Genomic DNA, 18,949 nt, shown 5'->3' with positions numbered 1-18,949 from the left:
TAAGGCAGTTCTGAAGGCGAAAGGGGGTCAAACACAGTATTAGTATGGTGTTCCTAATAATCCTTTAGGTGAGTGTATATATCCACAGTGAAACGAGTCCTATGTCGACATAACCTGAAAGGCTGCTCAGCAAGGAAGAAGCCAATGCTGCAAAACAGCCATAAAAATGCCATGACTAAAATTTGCTTGTGCACATGGGGACTTACTTTTTGGAGAAATTGGTCTGATGAAACAAAAATTGAACTTTTGGGCCAAAATGTCCATCGTTATGTTTGGAGGAAAAAGAGGGACTGGTGCACTTCACAAAATAGATGGCATCATGAGTAAGGAAAATTATGTGGATATATTTAAGCAACATCTCAAGACATCAGCCATGAAGTTTAAGCGCAGTCGCAAACAGGATTTCCAAATGGACAGTGACCCCAAGCATAACTCCAAAGTTGTGTAAGGACAACAAAGTCAAGGTATTGGAGTGGCCATCACAAAGCCCTGACCTCAATCCGATAGAAAATTTGTGGGCAAAACTGAAAATGCGTGTGCGAGCAAGGAGGCCTACAAACCTGACTCAGTTACACCAGTTCTGTCTGGAGGAATGGGACATAATTCCAACAACTTATTGTGAGAAGCTTGTGGAAGACTAAATTGTTCAAAGTGGGTCAAACATTTTAGGTAAAGGCAATGCTACCAAATACTAATGAAGTGTTTGTAAACTTCTGACCCACTGGGAATGTGATGAAAGAAATAAAAGCTGAAATAAATCATTCTCTCTAATATTATTCTGACATTTCAAATTTTTTATATAAACTAGTGATCCAAACTGGCCTAAAACAGGTAATGTTTTCTACAATTAAATGTCAGGAATTAACTGTTTAAATGTATTTGTCTAAGGTGTTTGTAAACCTCTGATTTCAACTGTAATTCCTATTTTTTAAGTATATTAAGGGTCTTACTGGTCTTTAAAAAAAATAACATACCATTTAAATGCTTTGATTATATTCTGGTGTTTCTGATCATAAACCTAGCATAGTGATTTTAAATACTAAAACACATTTTTACATCTCATACGCAGGCAAAAAAAAAAAAAAATCACTTTCCCGGACTTTCCCCAATTCCATCAGAGCAGCGGATTCTCTTTTAAGAAAAATCCAACAGACACATCTCTTCCGTGAGCCCTTGACCCAGTTCTACTAAAGCACAAACTTTTTTATTTCTTCTCAAAGTTCTTAATACATTCTTTTATTGCGGTCTCTCACTTTCCTTTCTGCTTGTACTTCTCCAAGCAAACTTGAAACTTTGTTTGCAGCACTCATGCCTCCTTAGGATGAATCGCTTTTGCTGTATTCCTCATTTGGAAGTCGCTTTGGATAAAAGTGTCTGCTGTACTGTAAGCAGTTACATCAGCCAGTATTTTCTTGCCTTAGGAGTTTCTGCAGATTCAAACTTTTAGAAAATGAAAATTGTGAACTCGAAGATTTATCCAAAATTCTTTATTCAGCTGCCACATTACTAAATGTATATTATAGTAACAAAATAGAAAATAACACCATATGAATCCATTGGCTGCTTAATTACTTTTTCCATAAGTGCAGTTTCAGACACAAAATACCTTAGTGCAAAAAGCTACCGCTGAGTCAAATGCAAGCAAGTCACTTGTTTCAGTTTTTTTAAAATTGGTTCTCAGTCTTGTTTAAGTAGGTGTCTTTTACATATGCTTTCCTGGCATACCACATACAAGCTACACAATGCTGTGGAGAAAACCAAGACATGATAGAATTTTATAAAAATATTTGATTGTTCATTCGATTCCCAAAGGTATTTTACATGGCAAAATGAACATGTTATAGCACATTATAACCATGCTTTTTTGACATTTGTAACATGACATGAAATACGCTGATCAAATAAGAGATTTTGAAAGAAAACTGAAAGGCTGTGACTGGTGTGCCGACATCTGTTTGGCAGGAATATACAGTGGCCAACACGTGGAGTTTAACTAGGATCATAAACCCATCACAGAGGGAAACACCGCTGTACCTGTGGAGGTAAAAGAGTGTCAAAAGTCCATCAAACATGGACTTAAAAACATGTACACACAAATGAAAAGTAAGAAGACAATGAAAGATTATTGATTTAAAACTCAACTGGCCTGGATAATACCATTTATTTACTTGACGAGCAATGAGAACATTGAAATGTTAATATTTCAGCCAATACCCACCCTGCCCTCAAGATATCAGCATCTGCAATGCATCGGTAATGCTTTGCAAATTCTTAATTTCTTACTTTTACAAGATGTTTAAAACCTCTGATTATTGTTACATTTTTTTATAATTTTACTTGAAAATAATCTTACTGGCATGACAGTGATTCAAACTTTTTGGGCTACCTTGACCATCTGCAGGGTCAATGTCTGGAACTTTCCAGTCTAACTTGCGTCCTCTCTCATAGAGAGCCTTGAGAACCTTCCGGAACTCCACTTGTCTTCCGTTATGACTCAGCTCCAAGTACTTCTGGTACAACTGAAGGGCAGTCCGCGCATCTTCAATACTATCATGAGTCTCACTCTGAATGTTAAGATCTAAACAAATATTAAAAAGACATCAACATTGACAGAGACATGCCTGATGCAGGACTCAGGAGGAAAGGGAAAGTTGGTAATACATAAGTTTGTACGAGAAACCTACCGAGAAAATACCAAGCAAGGAATCGCAGAGAGATCATTCTTTTCCTAGGCATGTGGAAGAGGTAGACAGTGTCGATCACCTGGTCTTTTGGAACCTATAACAGATGTGTCAGAATTAGGTATGTAAAGGTTTCATGGTATACCTCTGTTTTAAAACAGATGGTTGTCATATTGTTGACATCTTCTCATTCGCTGTATGACATCAATTGGACAAGTTTTTCTCTGAGATTCTCTAAAATTCCCAAAAAAAGGATAGTTCACCAAAAAAAGAAAATCATCAAATATTTACTCACCCTCATGTCATCCCAGATGTGTGTCTTTCTTTCTTATGCAGAACACAAATTAAGATTTTTGGAAGAATATCTCAGCTCTGTAGGTCCATACAATGCAAGTGAATGGCGATCAGAACTTTGAATCAGCAAAAATCACAAAATCAGTGATCCATACAACTCCAGTAGTTAAATCCATATCTTCAGAAGCAATATGATATGTGTGAGTGAGAAACAGATACATATTTAAGTCCTTTTTTCCTTTAAATGTCCACTTTCATTTCCACATTTCTCTTCTTTTGTTTTTTGGCCATTAGCATTCTTGATGCATATCACCACCTACTGGTCAGAGCTGGTCAAAGGTGGATATTTATGGTAAAAAAAGGGATTTAAATATTGATATGTTTCTCATCCACACTTATATCACTTCTAAATCATGGATTTACCCACTGTAGTCACCATTCACTTGCATTGTATGGGCCTACAGTGCTTAGAATTTATTCTAATTATTAATTAATTAATTAATGTTCTGCAGAAGAAAGAAAATCATACATATCCAGGATGGCATGAGTGCTGAAGAGAGTCCCCGGTTCACTATTAAAACCGCTTTGAGTGTAGTGTCAGAAAAGCGCTATATACAGTAAATTTTACATTCATACACAGCATAATTTAACCCGGACGTGATCGAATAAATCTCCAAATTGCAGCTTCTTCATTTCACACTGAACCGTCACTCTGTACTCTAGTGCAGCACATGGACACGTCGGAGCCTGAACCTTCATTTACCCTACCAAAGTGGTTTAAGTCAGCGGTGTGGGAATACATTGGGTATGCTAAAGACCCCTGAGGCACAATTCATGTTTCTCAGTTACCCAATTTCATATCAAATCAAATCCCTTTAATGTCACTCAACCATATACACAAGTGCAACATTGGGTGAAAGTCTTGGGTGCGGTTCCAAGCAACAGCAGTATGACCATTACAATAAACATAACACACTTTACACATCTGTTACACAACACAATATACACTATACAGTATGCAAAAAATAAGAAGACCGTAAACAATAAAAAAAATGTAATCAATGGAAATAAATATGTTGTGTTGACATTCAGCTGTCCATTGATAATCAGTTGCCAGTGTGTTATTAAGTGAAGTATAAAATGTGGGTCCAGTCTGAGGCTAATAAAGTGTTATGCTGATATATGTAACGTGACCAATCCAGTTCACAAGTCAGATTTTTTTAATCAGACTTTATAAGAATTTTTTAACAAGTAAGGTTTGTTAAAAAAAAAAAAAAAAGTGTCAGCTTAGGTAGGAAACACTTTAAACCCGAAGCGCCATATCTTCAAGCACCATTTTGCAGACAGGAATATTAGTGAAAATATAATTAATGACATAATAAATTATAGACTCTCTTTCTTAAAAAAAAACACAAGATACAATACTGTTTTACATCATTTGTAATGAGGTTTATAGGTTGGCTTACGTTTGTGCTTTCTGTGACAGTATGTGCTACATTATTTATTTGCTTAAGTGCAGTGCAACTGTAGGCCTAAAATGTATTTAATCCTATAATAATGTGCAATGATATGCTTTATTAATTAGGTAGGCCTAGTAAATAAGGATTACAAAGTGCTTCAGACACACAGGAAATAAACAGTGATACTAAAGCATAATATATAAAGTACTTGAAAAAACACCAATAAACTGCAAATGAATAATAATTTAATTATTCCGTAGATATGGTTTAGAAACCAACTAAAAATTACAAAAGCAACTAATTACTGAATCAAATGTATATCTAATCTGTCTACCTGAGCTGTAATCTTTATTATTATTATTATTATTATTTTTTATAATAATAATAAACTAATATTATTATTCTTTTTTTTTTTTTTGCTCAAGTCAATTTCATAAATCTTAAAATAATAGTAATTAAAAATATATTTTTTAAAGGTATGGCATATAATTAGATTGCAGTAGGGAACATTTCTTTTTAGTTTAAATTTAGCTAGAACTAAATATAAAAAAAACAAGGTCACATAGGAGCTATGCTGTGTGAGGACACATGTGGCAAGAGCGCTAAGCGGGTAATGAAAAAAAACAACAAATGTGCTTCTTTTCTAATTTGTAGATTTGTTCTTGCAATGCCACAGCAAATTACAGGGATGCAAACTCATGAGGGGTGAAAAAGACAATCACTGGTCCACAAACATTTTTTATATATTTTTTTTAAAGAATAAGCTAAAAGCACCAATTCCAGCTATTTTAGTGATTCAAGTTTATTCACGCTTACAACTGTGCAGAATTAGCTGTATTTTGGTGAGGCTTGCTTCGGTTTCACAAATTTGTTCAATTTATTTAACTTATTAGTTCAGTGACCCCTTCTGGAAATGTCACTAGGTGGTGACAAATGAGCATCTTATGTGCTATGAGTGAGTCAGTGAATCATTTTGAGTCATTCATGACCGAAGAGACTTTATAGTGCTTGAGCATTAAAAGAACAAAGCAGATCTATAGTCTTCCTTCAGTCTGAGCATTATTTTTCATCCAAAAAGACAACAATAATAGTCTAATAATAGGGAGTTTCAATAACATCCTTACATTCTCCTTTATTAAAACTTGCATGGCTACAAATCTACGGATTTCAGTATAAGAATTATAAACGCATAACAGATCTATGGTATCATTTTCCTACAGTAGACTTTTTAGTAGGCTTTTATCAGAAAATAATTATTAACAATAATAAAATGTTCCTTCATTGTAAAGCGCATTTCACATGAGACGAGTCGTCAACGCTCCATTCAACGGCAGCACCAAGCGCCACATCACACTCCAAATGACACGAGTAGCAGAAAGCGTCACAAAGGGGCAATTTTACGAGTTTGCCACATAAAAAAGCGGGAGGTGTGCACAATAAACATTGAAAACATGTATCTGGAAGAGAGAAAAAAACTTGCAGTTGCAAGCAGAAAGTATTAAAATGACTCGTTTATGTTTAGGTCTAAGCGTTTTCTTGGTGAATTTAAATTAGTTCAATAACTGGGGTCTCTGATATTCATTAATGATAAGGTAATATTTAATTAAAATAAATTATGAGACATTTAATGTCTTCACAAATTTGGACAGTTTTTAAATATTTCTTGTTGCTTAATACTCTCAAAGACATCATTGGTGAGGCAAAAATGTGTGTGAGAAAAACAAACGTCACTTGTAACGTTGTAAAGTGACGTCACTTCATAGACTTCAATGTATTCTGCAGCGCTGATGCGAGTTAAGTGAAAGACCCTTAATACGTAGAAATATCAGTTGCTCTTCACAATCACAAAAGTGACCGATTATGGCTTCAAAACGGCAAATTTCTCAGAAAGGTGAGGAGTTTGGATCCCTGAAATTATAATTTATTTATTTTGTGGGATTTGATCATTTTCCATGGCACACCTGACAATCTTTCACGACACACTGGTGGTTGGGAAACACTGCCATAGACATCAATAAAAAATGATATCACTCCAGTGTGATGGTATAACTCACCATCAAATTTATTACTCTGAAATCCTTCTGTAAACCATGACCAACGAAGCGAACACCAGTGTCGATAAGAAAGCGAAGTTTGAGATATGTTGATTTCAAAGTTGTCAAGTGTTTGGAAGAGATCTTAGCATCCAGGTCCCCAGGTTTGATACCAGAGTATTGGGTCAGGTAGTCCACCACCTGTATAAGCAAAGAGGTTAAAATTTCTCACATGATTTCATGTTTCGGACACCGAAACCGAATGCAATACTATGGAAATCAATGGAACAGTCAGAGTTGTTTCTCAACTTTTAATCAAATGACTCAGAAATATCACCCAGTACAATTGACAGTAACAGATAATAGAAAAGTTACGATAAGCCACAAAGAGGTTTTCCTGAGGTAATTTAAAGCTCTTATCATTTGACATGTTCAGATTGTAGAGCCAAGCTTCCTTATTATGACCATCTCAATCATAGCCTCCTGATAATTCCCCCTACAGAAGTGTAAAACATCTTCCCATCACTGAATATCTGTGCAACAGACCTGCTCTTGCGTAGAGATGTAGTCATCAATGAATGGCACTCCATTAGATCCCTGGCCTCTCACACAGGTGATACGAGCCACAGACATCTGACTGGGTTTAATGGTGGACTTTGTCCCGTCACTGCGCAGTTCTGCTTCTTCCTGTTCATTCAAAATGTATGACAAATTATACAACTCATTCATATTGAACAAGCAAAAAACACTTTGTATTTTTCTTATATACACTTCACAGAGCACTTATTAGGTAGCTACACCTGTACACCTACATATTCATGCGATTATCTAATCAGCCAATCGTGTGGCAGCAGTACAATGCATAAAATCATGCAGACATGGGTCAGGAGCTTCAGTTAATGTTCACATCAACCATAAGAATGGGGAAAAATGTGATCTTAGTGATTTCGACTTTGGCATGATTGTTGGTGCCAGACGGGCTTGCTTAAGTATTTCTGTAACTGCTGATCTCCTGGTATTTTTACACACAACAGTCTCTAGAATTTACTATGAATGCTGCCAAAAACAAAAAATATCCAGCGAGTAAGAGTTCAGCAGACAGAAATGCTTTGTTGATGAGAGCGGTCAAAGGAGGTTGGCCAGGTTGGTCTGATCTGACAGAAAGGCTACAGTAACTCACATAACCACTCTGTACAACAGTAGCGAACAGAATAGCATCTCAGAATACACAACACATCGAACCTTAAGACGGATTGGCTACATCAGCAGAAAACCACGTTGGGCACTTTATTAGGACCACAGTGTTCCTAATAAAGTGCTCGGCGAGTATAAAGTTAAAGAGCACTAGTAATCGACTCTTCGCTAATCTCAGTCCACCTTAGATACCGTTGCTCACTCTGACAATCTTTGCAAAACTTCCCATAGGAACAAATGGGAGACTGCAAGAACAGCGCAGTTTTTGGCAACATATCCTCAAACAGAATTTTAAATATTCATATGTGGACTGGAATGAGGAGTGACATTTTAAAGCAGATTTATGTGATGTTTTTTTGTCAAATAAATTGTTGAATTTAGTGATTTAGAATCGAGGCAAACGATTAAGTTACTTGAACAGCACTATTTGGCGATTACACACCTGATATCATTAGTGTAAGTGAACAGATAGGCTCATAACTTCGCATTAAACATTCACTATGATGCTGTGAACTCTACTATACTATCACCTCTACTAATTCCTTAATCAATAAATGAATTAACGTTAGGCAAAATGTAGGTGTCCTTGCTGATGTTATACGTGTTAATTTTGGAATTAAGAATGACACCGTTTAATCCGTAGATTGCTTTTCTCAAGATTTATTTATTTAAAATGTATTTTATCCTCTCTAGGCACTTCGTGTAACTGTTACACGTGACCCAGCAACAAAGTTCAAAGAAAATTTTATTTATATAAAATTCAGCTTAAAATTACTCCCACGTATTACTTCCGTAGAATCTTGTTGAAAAAAAGAGAACGCTTGTTAGAGAAATGGCGGACAGTAATAGTCGCTAAGATAGGATTGGTCAGAAACACTTAAAGGCAGGGCTCAGGGAAGAGTCAATTAGTGTATTATTGTCGGTTTTACTTTAATAAGTCTGTGAAACCAGTGAGGTAATCAAAAAGACATGCACATCATCACTAACCTGTTCTTCAGGCAAACTATTCATTCAGTTAAAACAGAGTTAAGACTGAAATCAAAAGTGAGACTTTTTTATAATCCACATTTAGCTAGATGATCAAAACATTTTGAAGACATTTTTTGGCTTTGTTGGGCAGTATGCTTTCACAAATAAACCAAAGGTTTTCGACATTCTCACTCAGAGATGGCATTTATAAATAGTCTTTAAATGACAACAAACTATCATTGACTTTATTACACACTGACCTGGTTGAGCGTAACAAATTCAGCGTCCAGTCCCACAAGGTCTCCATTCTGAGGCATCTCGCTCATCATGAGGGGTATGAAAGTGGCGTGACTCTTCCTCTGTTTCCGTGCCAATGAGGCCTCTGTCAGCAGAACGCTGGCCTCAATGGGATTTTTAACTATGTGGAGGTGGAAGAATACACACAAAATACATGGCACGTAAAAAAAAATATATATATATACACATCATGTAGAATAATTTTCATAACATACTAAAATTTAAGCATATCCCATGATGTTTTTGCAATCAGTGACAAATATTTAGTGAGAGCCAGGATGCATTTAAGTATTACGTACTGCGCAGGTCATACTTGGCATTGTAGTTTCTCTTGGTGTAGTAAAGTACAGCTGGAACCTTCCAGTTCACATCAAACTGAGCTGATTCTGCCTAATAAAAATACATCCATGAAAATAATCTGTCTCATATTTGACAGGATTGGGTAGAAATAACTTATCGAATGCATTTTATTTTAAAGTGTTTAATGAGAAGTGGTTATTTGGCTGATTTATTTGTTGTTGTATTATTACCTTGTCAACAGGCTCAATCAGAAAATCATTGAACAGATACCACTGCTGGTGTGTTACTCCCTGAACGCAAGACACAGAAAAGACAGTTTGTTCCCCATGTCTAACAGAGTCCAATGTCTTCTAGGTACTTTAGATTAAGAGTTTCTCACACAGCCTACTACTAACATTTCTTTTAGAGAGCATTGTGTGTGTATAGAACCCAAGACTAAGCCACTTTTAAAATCAACACAATAATACAAATTATCTAGAATTGCAAGTAGTTTAACATGGGAAAGATGTTTGATTGTCTCATTCAAATAATTTAAAGATGTTCGTTGGAAAACAAAATTATGGGCCCATTTCTCACCTCTTTCCTCTGGTGGTAGGTCTCGCCCACTTTGATATGCGCCACCAGGTTTCCTCCGGTCCGAGAATCCTGGATATGCGACACTGTGACGACCAAGTCGTAGACAGATGCCCCCTCTGCCTCTTCACTTTCAGTCAGCTAAGAGAGAGAGAGAGAAAAAAAACATCACAATTGTTACTCAATTTAAATAACCTCATATGTCAGCTCCCCCATACAATCTGCCTATTCTACTTGATATTTCCAATATGGTTACTGAGTGCATTTCCTCACCTCCTTTCCCTCATCCAGGCTGCTGACCACCAGGCCTTGAGTCTTACTAATGCACATCTTCAGACTGAGAGGGATCCACACATGTCTCATGTCCTCTGCTTGCATGTCAAATGTCAAGCCCTCCACACTACATGTCAAGCCCTCCACATTACACAGTTCCTCCCTATACAAAGCAAACATTTGTAGCTATATGCAGAAAGGAATTTATAATACAGGATATCTATCATTAAATCTTAAATGATGAATCAATGGACCTATAAATACAACATATTTAAAATGTTTCTAATGCTGCTGATTTAGTTTTTTGCATTTTCATCTATTTTATAAGCAGTTATAGTGTAGAAAGGACAAGTAATGACAAGATATTGGCATTTGAAAACAATGAACTCATGTTACCCACATGAGCAACAGCTCAACATGTATTAACCACTAGGCCACAGCTTTGACATGTATGTGTGTATGTGACTTTGTAGGTGTGTGCTTTTGATAGTATAATCTGTCCGCCAGATGAAATTTATCCAATCAGCGGACTTACTCCAAGCACCATTCTGAAGGAAGAGGCTCTTTTGGTTTGGGAGGTTCCGCTGCCTCTTTCTTCAGAGCTCTGTTGAATGCATACTGCGAACAGTAAGAGTATTTATCTCAGAGAACAAAGACAACTCAATGTGCCTAAGGGGTAATACACCAATTATACACCATATAAACAGGTTGTTACATTGCTATTACCGCTTCAATAACTCATCGTCACATAATCTGACACATAAACATAACATAATGGCATCTTCATATAATGACAGTATTTCTCATTTAATTAACTCAAAAACATGCATAAAAGAGTATATGACCTTTAAGGGCAGATTTAGGACTGAACGGAATGAATGCATAGTCTATATATCCTGGCAATTAAAAGGTGCTATATATGGGTCTGACCTCAGTCTGTGCTTTCCAGAACTCTGCTTCCTTAGCACTGTTCACCTCACAGTTTATTACCAGAACATCAGGCAGACCGTGAATGTTTCGGGTCTGCACCTACAAAGAAAGAGCCACAGTAATGTCCGTGAAATAATGATCATAAATAATTTGATCATAAAATTTACACGGTTTCCTCTAAATTCTTAGGGATTGTCTGTACAATCTTTTAGAGAGAATGCTGTGCCATTATTTGGCTTTCTTGCTCACCGGTCTAATATTGTAATATTATCAGTTTCAAAGTTCCCTGCCCTTATACATCACATACAATAAAAACTGTGTTTTGCCATTTTGCATGGCAGTCAAACAGCCCTTGCCTGCGATTCTTGGCCAGAATAAATGGCAAAAGTGTAAAGGAATTTATGCCGATAGGAAAAGCCACAAGTCTAGTCTAGAGCAAGACTAGAGAAATGCATGACTAGGGAAAGAGGTCCAGACCAAAAGGACATCGAGAGAGAGAGAAGAGAAAACAAAGGAAAGAGACAGAGAGGGAGAGAGAGAGAGAGAGAGAGAGAGAGACTTACTGTTGGCTGGTATTTCTCACAGTTGTCACACCAGGCCTGCGTGCTCTGTTCCAGACAAATGCTCTTCTTCAGGATCTCTGCAAATTCATGCTCCTCTATCGTCTTATCTGTCCAAATTAATCCAGCCCAGCAAATCAATTACATTATCCATTTAACTTTTACAAACTCTAGCAAATCTTTTTTGCATGTAATTGCATGCCTACAGGGTGTAGATAGATGTAATAATGTGTGAATAATTTGTGATTTGGCAGTTCTGACCAAGAGATCTCTGCTCAGGGTAGTGCATGGTGAACAGCAGAGTCAAAGAGGAGCGAACCGTTTCCTTCCCACAACGACATAAACTGCTGTTCTCCACTTCACAGCCAAACAACCGGCCAATCACAGACTCCCCTGAAGAACCCAGAGCACTGCCATGGATTGAAAACATACACATATAAAGAAGAATACACAATAGCACATGCATGTATACACATCAGAATTAGAGGTGGCAGCTGGAATAGTAACAACACACCAAAAATGAATACATTTAACCAATTTTTCAGCACTGATCCACCATTTCCTCTCGAAATGCATCAAAAACAAAAGTTAAATGGTGAAGCATGTCATTTTCAATGATAAACCTATCCAAGTTTAATATGAAGAGACATAAGTACATCATTTGTAGATTGACTTTCTGAAGAATTTAAACTTGGTGGCACTTGCAAAACATTGAGCAAATTGTTTCAGTGAAATGATCCAACATGTCAACGTCCTGCTTTACAATTTAAGTTTGGGGTGGGACCAGGCCCAGACGGAATCTGCGCATACAGAACTCTGCAGAAAACATTGCGCAAAGATATCGGCAGAATTGCAACATCTATCTTTACAAATGTTCAACACATTCACCACCACTTGAATGTTTGTTTATTAACCAGCAGATTCCATCTGGGCCTGGATGGGACCTGGTGTCACTCATGGTGCAAAAATGACACGCTTCACAATTGAGTCAACATCATGATACACGATGAAAAAATGCCTATTGCAGCTCCACCCTAGTGTCCACACCTGCTGCTCGCTCCTCTGTATGCCTGCGGTCCTTCCTGCTCCAGTGTCTCCTGATGTAGCTGCGCAAGTATGAAACGGTTCCAGCTCTGGATGAGACGGCCCAGACGGGCTTTCCCTGTCTGCTCATCAGAGTCAGCTAGGATCAAACCTAGCGCCGATGCCTCAGGGATTGTCCGGAAAGCCCGGAGAAAATTACTGGCCTGACAAACAAATTATGTAAGCTTGTATAGCTATGCAGCTCTGAAATCTAATTGGATGAGAAGATGCAGTTGTAGTGATGTCTCGTGTACCTGGCAGGGATCTCCTCTACTCAGATCCAGCATGTGAAAGAGAAAGCCCAGCTCACAGGCCAGACAGAACTCCTTCTGACACAAGTGATTCTGTACCATGCACCTGATTGGCTCCAGGAAATACAACACCTGTCATGGCGCACACACACACACACACACACACACACACACACACACACACACACACACACACACACACACACACACACACACACACACACACACACACACACACACACACACACACACACACACACACACACACACACACACACACACACACACACACACACACACACACACACACATATTAATAAAATTCCAGAGAGCTTAAACATCCAAATCTAATACTGTGAATTTCCAAAATTCCTTAGAGAACAAAAATACCTAACCTAGGAATTCATAGAGAAACAGACATGGTGATGTAGTGGAATTTTTCCAGACAGATTAAGCAAATGTCAATTACATGATTAATATATACATATACAGTTAAGTCTGAAGTTTATATACAGTTAGGTTGTCATTAAAGCTAATTTTTTTAACCACTTTTCAGATTTAATATTAGCAAACTATAGTTTTGGCAAGTCGTTAAGGACAGCTACTTTGTGCATGACACAAGTAATTTTTCCAACAATTGTTTACAGACAGATTGTTTCACTTTTAATTGACTATCACAATTTCAGTGGGTCAGAAGTTAACTGTGCCTTTTAGAAGCTTAGAAAATTCCAGAAAATTATGTCAAGCCTTTAGAAAATTAACCAATTAGCTTCTGATATGAGGTGTACTGAATTGGAGGTGTACCTTTGGATGTATTGTAATGCCTACCATCAAACTCAGTGTCTCTTTGCTTAACATCATGGGAAAATCTAAAGAAATTAGCAAAGACCTCAGAAAAAAAATGGTCATAAATGTATACGTTTTATGACATTTAAGTTTTATTTATTAAAAATTATAAGTCTGGTTCTTCCTTGGGAGCAATTTCCAAATGCTTGAATCTCTGTACAAACAATAGTACACAAGTATAAACACACAGAAATCATACTGCTCAGGAAGAGTTTGGTGCAAAAAGTGCAAATCAATCCCAGAACAACAGCAAAGGACCTTGTGAAGATGCTGGAGGAAACAGGTACACATGTATCTATATCCACAGTAAAACAAGTCCTATATAGACATAACCTGAAAGGCTGCTCAGCAAGTTAGAAGCCACTGCTCCAAAACTTCCATAAAAAAGCCAAACTACAGTTTGCAAGTGCACATGGGGACAAAGATCTTACTTTTTGGAGAAATGTTCTCTGGTCTGACGTAACAAAAATTGAACTGTTTGGCCATAATGACCATCGTTATGTTTGGAGTAAAAAGGGTAAGGCTTGCAAGTCAAAGAACACCATCCCAACCATGAAGCATGGGGGTGGCAGCATCATGTTGTGGGGTTGCTTTGATGCAGGAGTGACTGTTGCACTTCACAAAATAGATGGCATCATGAGGAAGGAAATTGATGTGGATATATTAAAGCAACATCTCAAGACATCAGCCAAGTAGTTCAAGCTTGGTCGCAAATGGGTCCTCCAAATGGACAATGACCCCAAGCATACCTCCATAGTTGTGACAAAATGGCTTAAGGACAACAAAGTCAAGGTATTGGAGTGGCCATCACAAAGCCCCGAACTCAATCCCACAAAATTTGTGGACAGAACTGAAAATGCATGTGCGAGCAAGGAGGCCTATAAACCTGACTCAGTAACAACAGTTCTGTCTGGAGGAATGGGCCAAAATTCGGGAATGAGAAGCTTGAAGGCTTCGCAAAGCATTTGACCCAAATTTAACACTGGGAATGTGATGAAAGAAATAAAAGCTGACATAAATCATTCTCTCTACTATTATTCTGAAATTTGTATGTGTGTGTGTGTGTGTGTGTGTGTGTGTGTGTGTGTGTGTGTGGGGGGGTGGGTTCCCTTTTCCCCCAATTTGGAATGACCAATTTTTTTATCATTTGAAAATGAATGTTAAAAGATCATCTGTTTGTTCTGAAGCATAGTGACAGCAGTCCAGTATTTGTTGGAATATTTTTACATTAAAATTAAATATTTTTTATATTTCTTTAGATTCAGATACCCAAGTATGGGGCATAGAAGCCCTTGTGACTGTGGAATGATGCTGAATGTGGGTTCAGGGGTGTCCCAAGAGAAAATTTAGAAAACTTTTTTTTTTTTTATTTCATTAAAGTGAGACTAGTCTACCAACTAGTAATTTTAGTCTTTCCTTATCCATTCCAGACATTGAATTAATTTTCACAAAATTAGAACAGAAATCGATGTGTTTATTCGTTTTGTTTATTATTAAAGGCTCGTAACATGCTGATTAATAAAGATACATTAAGAAGGGAAAAACCTTTTGGTCTAAAAAGGTGCTTTGAAACCACGTTAACTCATGCGGCGCTTCACGTCTATACACATGCAGGGAAAAGAGGCAACGCGTGCTGAGCGGGACAAGGCAGATATGATGCATGTTTGTTGCTAGAGAACAATATTCAAGATTATGGCACAGAAAGATTAGAGCTGTTGTCCACATCACTGTTGTTCTGTTGCGCTCTTCACTAGAGACGATGAGAGGGCACAACCGATGTCGTGAAGTCTTGCGGTGCGGATGGAATCAATCCGGTGTCAGACGTAACCTAATTGTTAGCAAGGCAGCTAGCATTAGCAAGTTCATCCAGTCTGACCCTACGTTACCACTGGCGCGTTGTGAGCGAAGCTGAGAGCGTTTTCAATTAATTCCTTTGAAAGCCCTGCGTCACGCCCGCAAGGTGGATCGTAGGATTGGCAGCGGTGCGGAGCAAGCTCTCTCCAAGCGCTGCGAGCGCCTTTGAGCGGATTTCGTCCGCCCCAGTGGAAACGCAGCCTGAGAAAGCCAAACTGCTTATGTTTTAGCGACACGCAGTAAATATAGAAAATTCCTCAAAAGGTTATTGTCTATTTTCTTTATCATGATATATATCGAGATTGTTTTAATCGCATCAGCCCTATCTATATCCACAGTATATACAAACCATTAATATATAACAATAATACAATGTTGGTGAGACATCCACTTTCATGATCCAATCAAATTCCAGTGGATATTTAATATAGTCTATAATTATCAAATCAATTTATATTATATTATACTATACTATATTTCTCTGTTTTTAAGTCAACAGGGGGGATTTTAAAGGAGACTCCAGGAAATTAGTGCAAGTATAACAATTTAACATAGTACAAAATGTGTGCTTATATTTTCACCTGGATCATGCAGTTACAGTAGGCGTTAGGTATGTGAGGCTCCAGACCAGCAAAAAGAGTCCTGTTATAGTGCTTGAAGTCAAAGTCTTCCAGTCCCAGTTTGGAATATTTAATGGTCACCTAACACAAACATTTAGCACATATTCAGATTATCACGATACTTGGGTCATGATTTGAAATTTTGATGTACAGTAATTCTTTAATTGTGTGATGACACAAATTAGCAATTAATGGTTTTCTATTCAAGACAAGTGCAGTATTGTCATATAATATAGCATCATGGGGCAGTCCAAAAATGTTTAACAGACAACATAGCAAAAACAGCACATGCTTATTCGAAAAGAACAGCACAGAAGATCATTGTATAATATGGAACAACGACTCATAACTACCTTTCTGTACTTCTTTGGAACCATGTAAAGATGGGGCTCCTCATCTCGACCACTAGGAGACTCTGAGATTTGATTATAGCCGTCGTATTCGAGCTCTACATCTTTTATCTTATAAGGAACCTGAGATCAAACAGACAAGAAATTAACCCAGTTAGACAGCATTCATCTTTCATTACTATTCCGGAATGATTGACAGGTTGTCAAGACAACATACTACCAGAAACACTTGCTTAGCAGCATGACTTTAAAATATGACTTCCACTTTTCACTGTACATGGACAATCTCATTTAAATAACTCCGCAATTAGTTAGTAACCATGTTTGTTTCTCATAAAATGAGATAAACCGCACAGTTTTTCCCAATAGAACATTTGAATACAGAACTGATTTGATGATTAAGCCACTACTAAACAATTGCTTACACAAAAAAAAAAATCTATTTTATATTATCTTCTTGCTGTGCTAAATATAATTATCAATATATAAATTAGTGCCTTTAATACTGTAGCCTTTTTGACCTCCATATATATATATATATATATATATAAAAAAAGAACTAGATGTTACAGTCCTGTTTTTATTTGAGAAGAAAACAGGTTTACCTGGTTTCTTGGACGGGTTCTAGGATTGGGGGCATATCCAATAAATCCCACAGTTTTCATAGTCCTAAGAATCTCTGAATCTACAGCAGGAGCTCGTCTGGAAAGAAGAAATTTACACAACAAATAACACGTAATTCGTAATGCCAAAATATGATGTAAATCACAAAATATTTGATAATACTGACACAATAGGTCCAGCCTTGTGTACTGCAGAAGGCAGTACTACACTGTAACACAGTAGATTCTTCCATTCAAATAACCATAGAGAAAACATTCCCAAATTATTCTGCAAGCCCCACACGAAGTACACACTTTGGTGATGTAATTTTGCATAAACTATTTGGTAGTAGTCCACTGTTATGTTTGGTGTGGGCGTCGCACAAGTCCACACACAAAGTGATCTTCTGTGGCCTTTATCGAAATGTCCACATGAAGTGTGCCATTAAGAACAGGGCTTTACTTTCCTCTGTAAAAACACAAAGGAAGATTTTTAGAAGAATCTCTCAGCTCTGTAGGTCCTCGCAATCCAAATGAATGGTGACAAAACTTTGAAGCTACAAAAAGCACAGTATAAAAGTAATCCATGTGACTCCAGTGGTTTAATTCATGTCTCTTGAAGAGATTCAATCGGTTTAGGTTGACATCAGCAGTCTCCTTGGCGATCATGATTTTAAGCTCAATTACTCTTCCTGGAGCCATCTAGTGATCTGCGCATGCGTCAAGCACTAGAAAGCCTACTCGATCTTGAAATTATGATTGTGCCTACAGATTACATTGGAAATATGTACAGTGACAAAGGAGTTACATTTTGGTCTGTTCACACCCAAAATCGATTGGATCGCTTCAAGAGACATGCATTAAACCTCTGGAGTCACATGGATTATTTTATACAGCCTTTGTGCTTTTTAAGTCTTATGGTTCGGTTTCATTCCTCTTGACTGCCAGAGGTGGTATTTAATTACTAGTGGATTATCGCAGCGCCAGCCAGATAGGTCGAGAGAATGTACCAACAAAGTCAGGTGATGATGTATGCAGAGCTCTGAGGATGAGAAGTCACAGTAGCTCAGCATTCAGTCTCTATCACTTTCTCACCAGTACAGATAGGTCATTAATTTTTATCATCGCACCATCAAGTACAGCAAAGCTTTGTCCTCTCAAGCTGTGACAGTGCTTTTCTATGTTTGTGGGACTGTATTTTTCTACTGTTATGATCAGTTTGGTAAGTTTTCTGTCATTTGTGTGGGATTGTTTCTTGTGCTGGTAACACTCTGAGCCTCACGGTACTATCTGGTGGATGGTGTTGACCGCTGTGAAAAGTTATGGTTCTCCACTAACTGAATTATTTCTTGGCTGATTGTTGAATTCTAGAAGCAATTGTGGTAGATCGGTTACACTTTAATCTGGTAGCGAGAGCTTGTTGATCGGTGGATATTATCCTCTTATTCCTAACTTACAGTTTTATCTGAAGGGGTTGATGGCATATTATTTTAATTTTGGCTCACAGCGCTCTTGCTACAGGCTTTCCGCTGAGCTGTAGGATGTGTTGGAATGTCCTCCTTCCTGACGATGGGCATGATATCTGCCCATCATGCTCTCTCAAACACCGGTGTTTGCACTGCAGTTTGCGGTCTATGTTTTAGAGATGACTCCGCCTTGCAGAGTTGGATTCTATCTAAACTGCTACACTCGGGCCGCGTGAGCTAACTCTGCCTGGTGCTCAGAAATGTCGTGCTACTGCAGCAGCCGACGACCCCCCCAAAAAAGAAGTCTGCAGCT

The 18,949-nt window shown here is 37.7% G+C and overlaps 1 protein-coding gene across 2 annotated transcripts in view; it reads right to left on the bottom strand.

The window, feature by feature from the left end:
• Positions 1-1,459: 1,459 nt before the first annotated feature.
• LOC127628853 (PAN2-PAN3 deadenylation complex catalytic subunit PAN2-like) overlaps positions 1,460-18,949 on the bottom strand; it is a 36,531-nt gene continuing 19,041 nt past the window's right edge. For both annotated transcript variants that reach the window (XM_052105793.1, XM_052105794.1), the window contains 19 exons: positions 17,174-17,270; positions 16,572-16,691; positions 16,180-16,299; positions 12,902-13,030; positions 12,612-12,811; positions 11,826-11,974; positions 11,568-11,674; positions 11,005-11,103; positions 10,610-10,692; positions 10,075-10,237; positions 9,805-9,942; positions 9,459-9,518; positions 9,228-9,318; positions 8,892-9,049; positions 7,015-7,155; positions 6,490-6,669; positions 2,685-2,778; positions 2,387-2,578; positions 1,460-2,034 (listed from right to left, as the gene is read on the bottom strand). In XM_052105793.1, the coding sequence (XP_051961753.1) occupies positions 2,000-2,034; positions 2,387-2,578; positions 2,685-2,778; positions 6,490-6,669; positions 7,015-7,155; positions 8,892-9,049; positions 9,228-9,318; positions 9,459-9,518; positions 9,805-9,942; positions 10,075-10,237; positions 10,610-10,692; positions 11,005-11,103; positions 11,568-11,674; positions 11,826-11,974; positions 12,612-12,811; positions 12,902-13,030; positions 16,180-16,299; positions 16,572-16,691; positions 17,174-17,270 (2,356 nt within the window). In that variant the 3' untranslated portion in view covers positions 1,460-1,999. The remainder of the gene's footprint in view (positions 2,035-2,386; positions 2,579-2,684; positions 2,779-6,489; positions 6,670-7,014; positions 7,156-8,891; positions 9,050-9,227; positions 9,319-9,458; positions 9,519-9,804; positions 9,943-10,074; positions 10,238-10,609; positions 10,693-11,004; positions 11,104-11,567; positions 11,675-11,825; positions 11,975-12,611; positions 12,812-12,901; positions 13,031-16,179; positions 16,300-16,571; positions 16,692-17,173; positions 17,271-18,949) is intronic.

This window comes from Xyrauchen texanus, chromosome 35, assembly GCF_025860055.1.
Source record: "Xyrauchen texanus isolate HMW12.3.18 chromosome 35, RBS_HiC_50CHRs, whole genome shotgun sequence".
Classification (NCBI taxonomy): Eukaryota; Metazoa; Chordata; class Actinopteri; order Cypriniformes; family Catostomidae; genus Xyrauchen; species Xyrauchen texanus.
The sequence above is the reverse complement of the archived record's forward strand: the minus strand, read 5'-3'. Positions and strand labels throughout refer to the sequence as shown.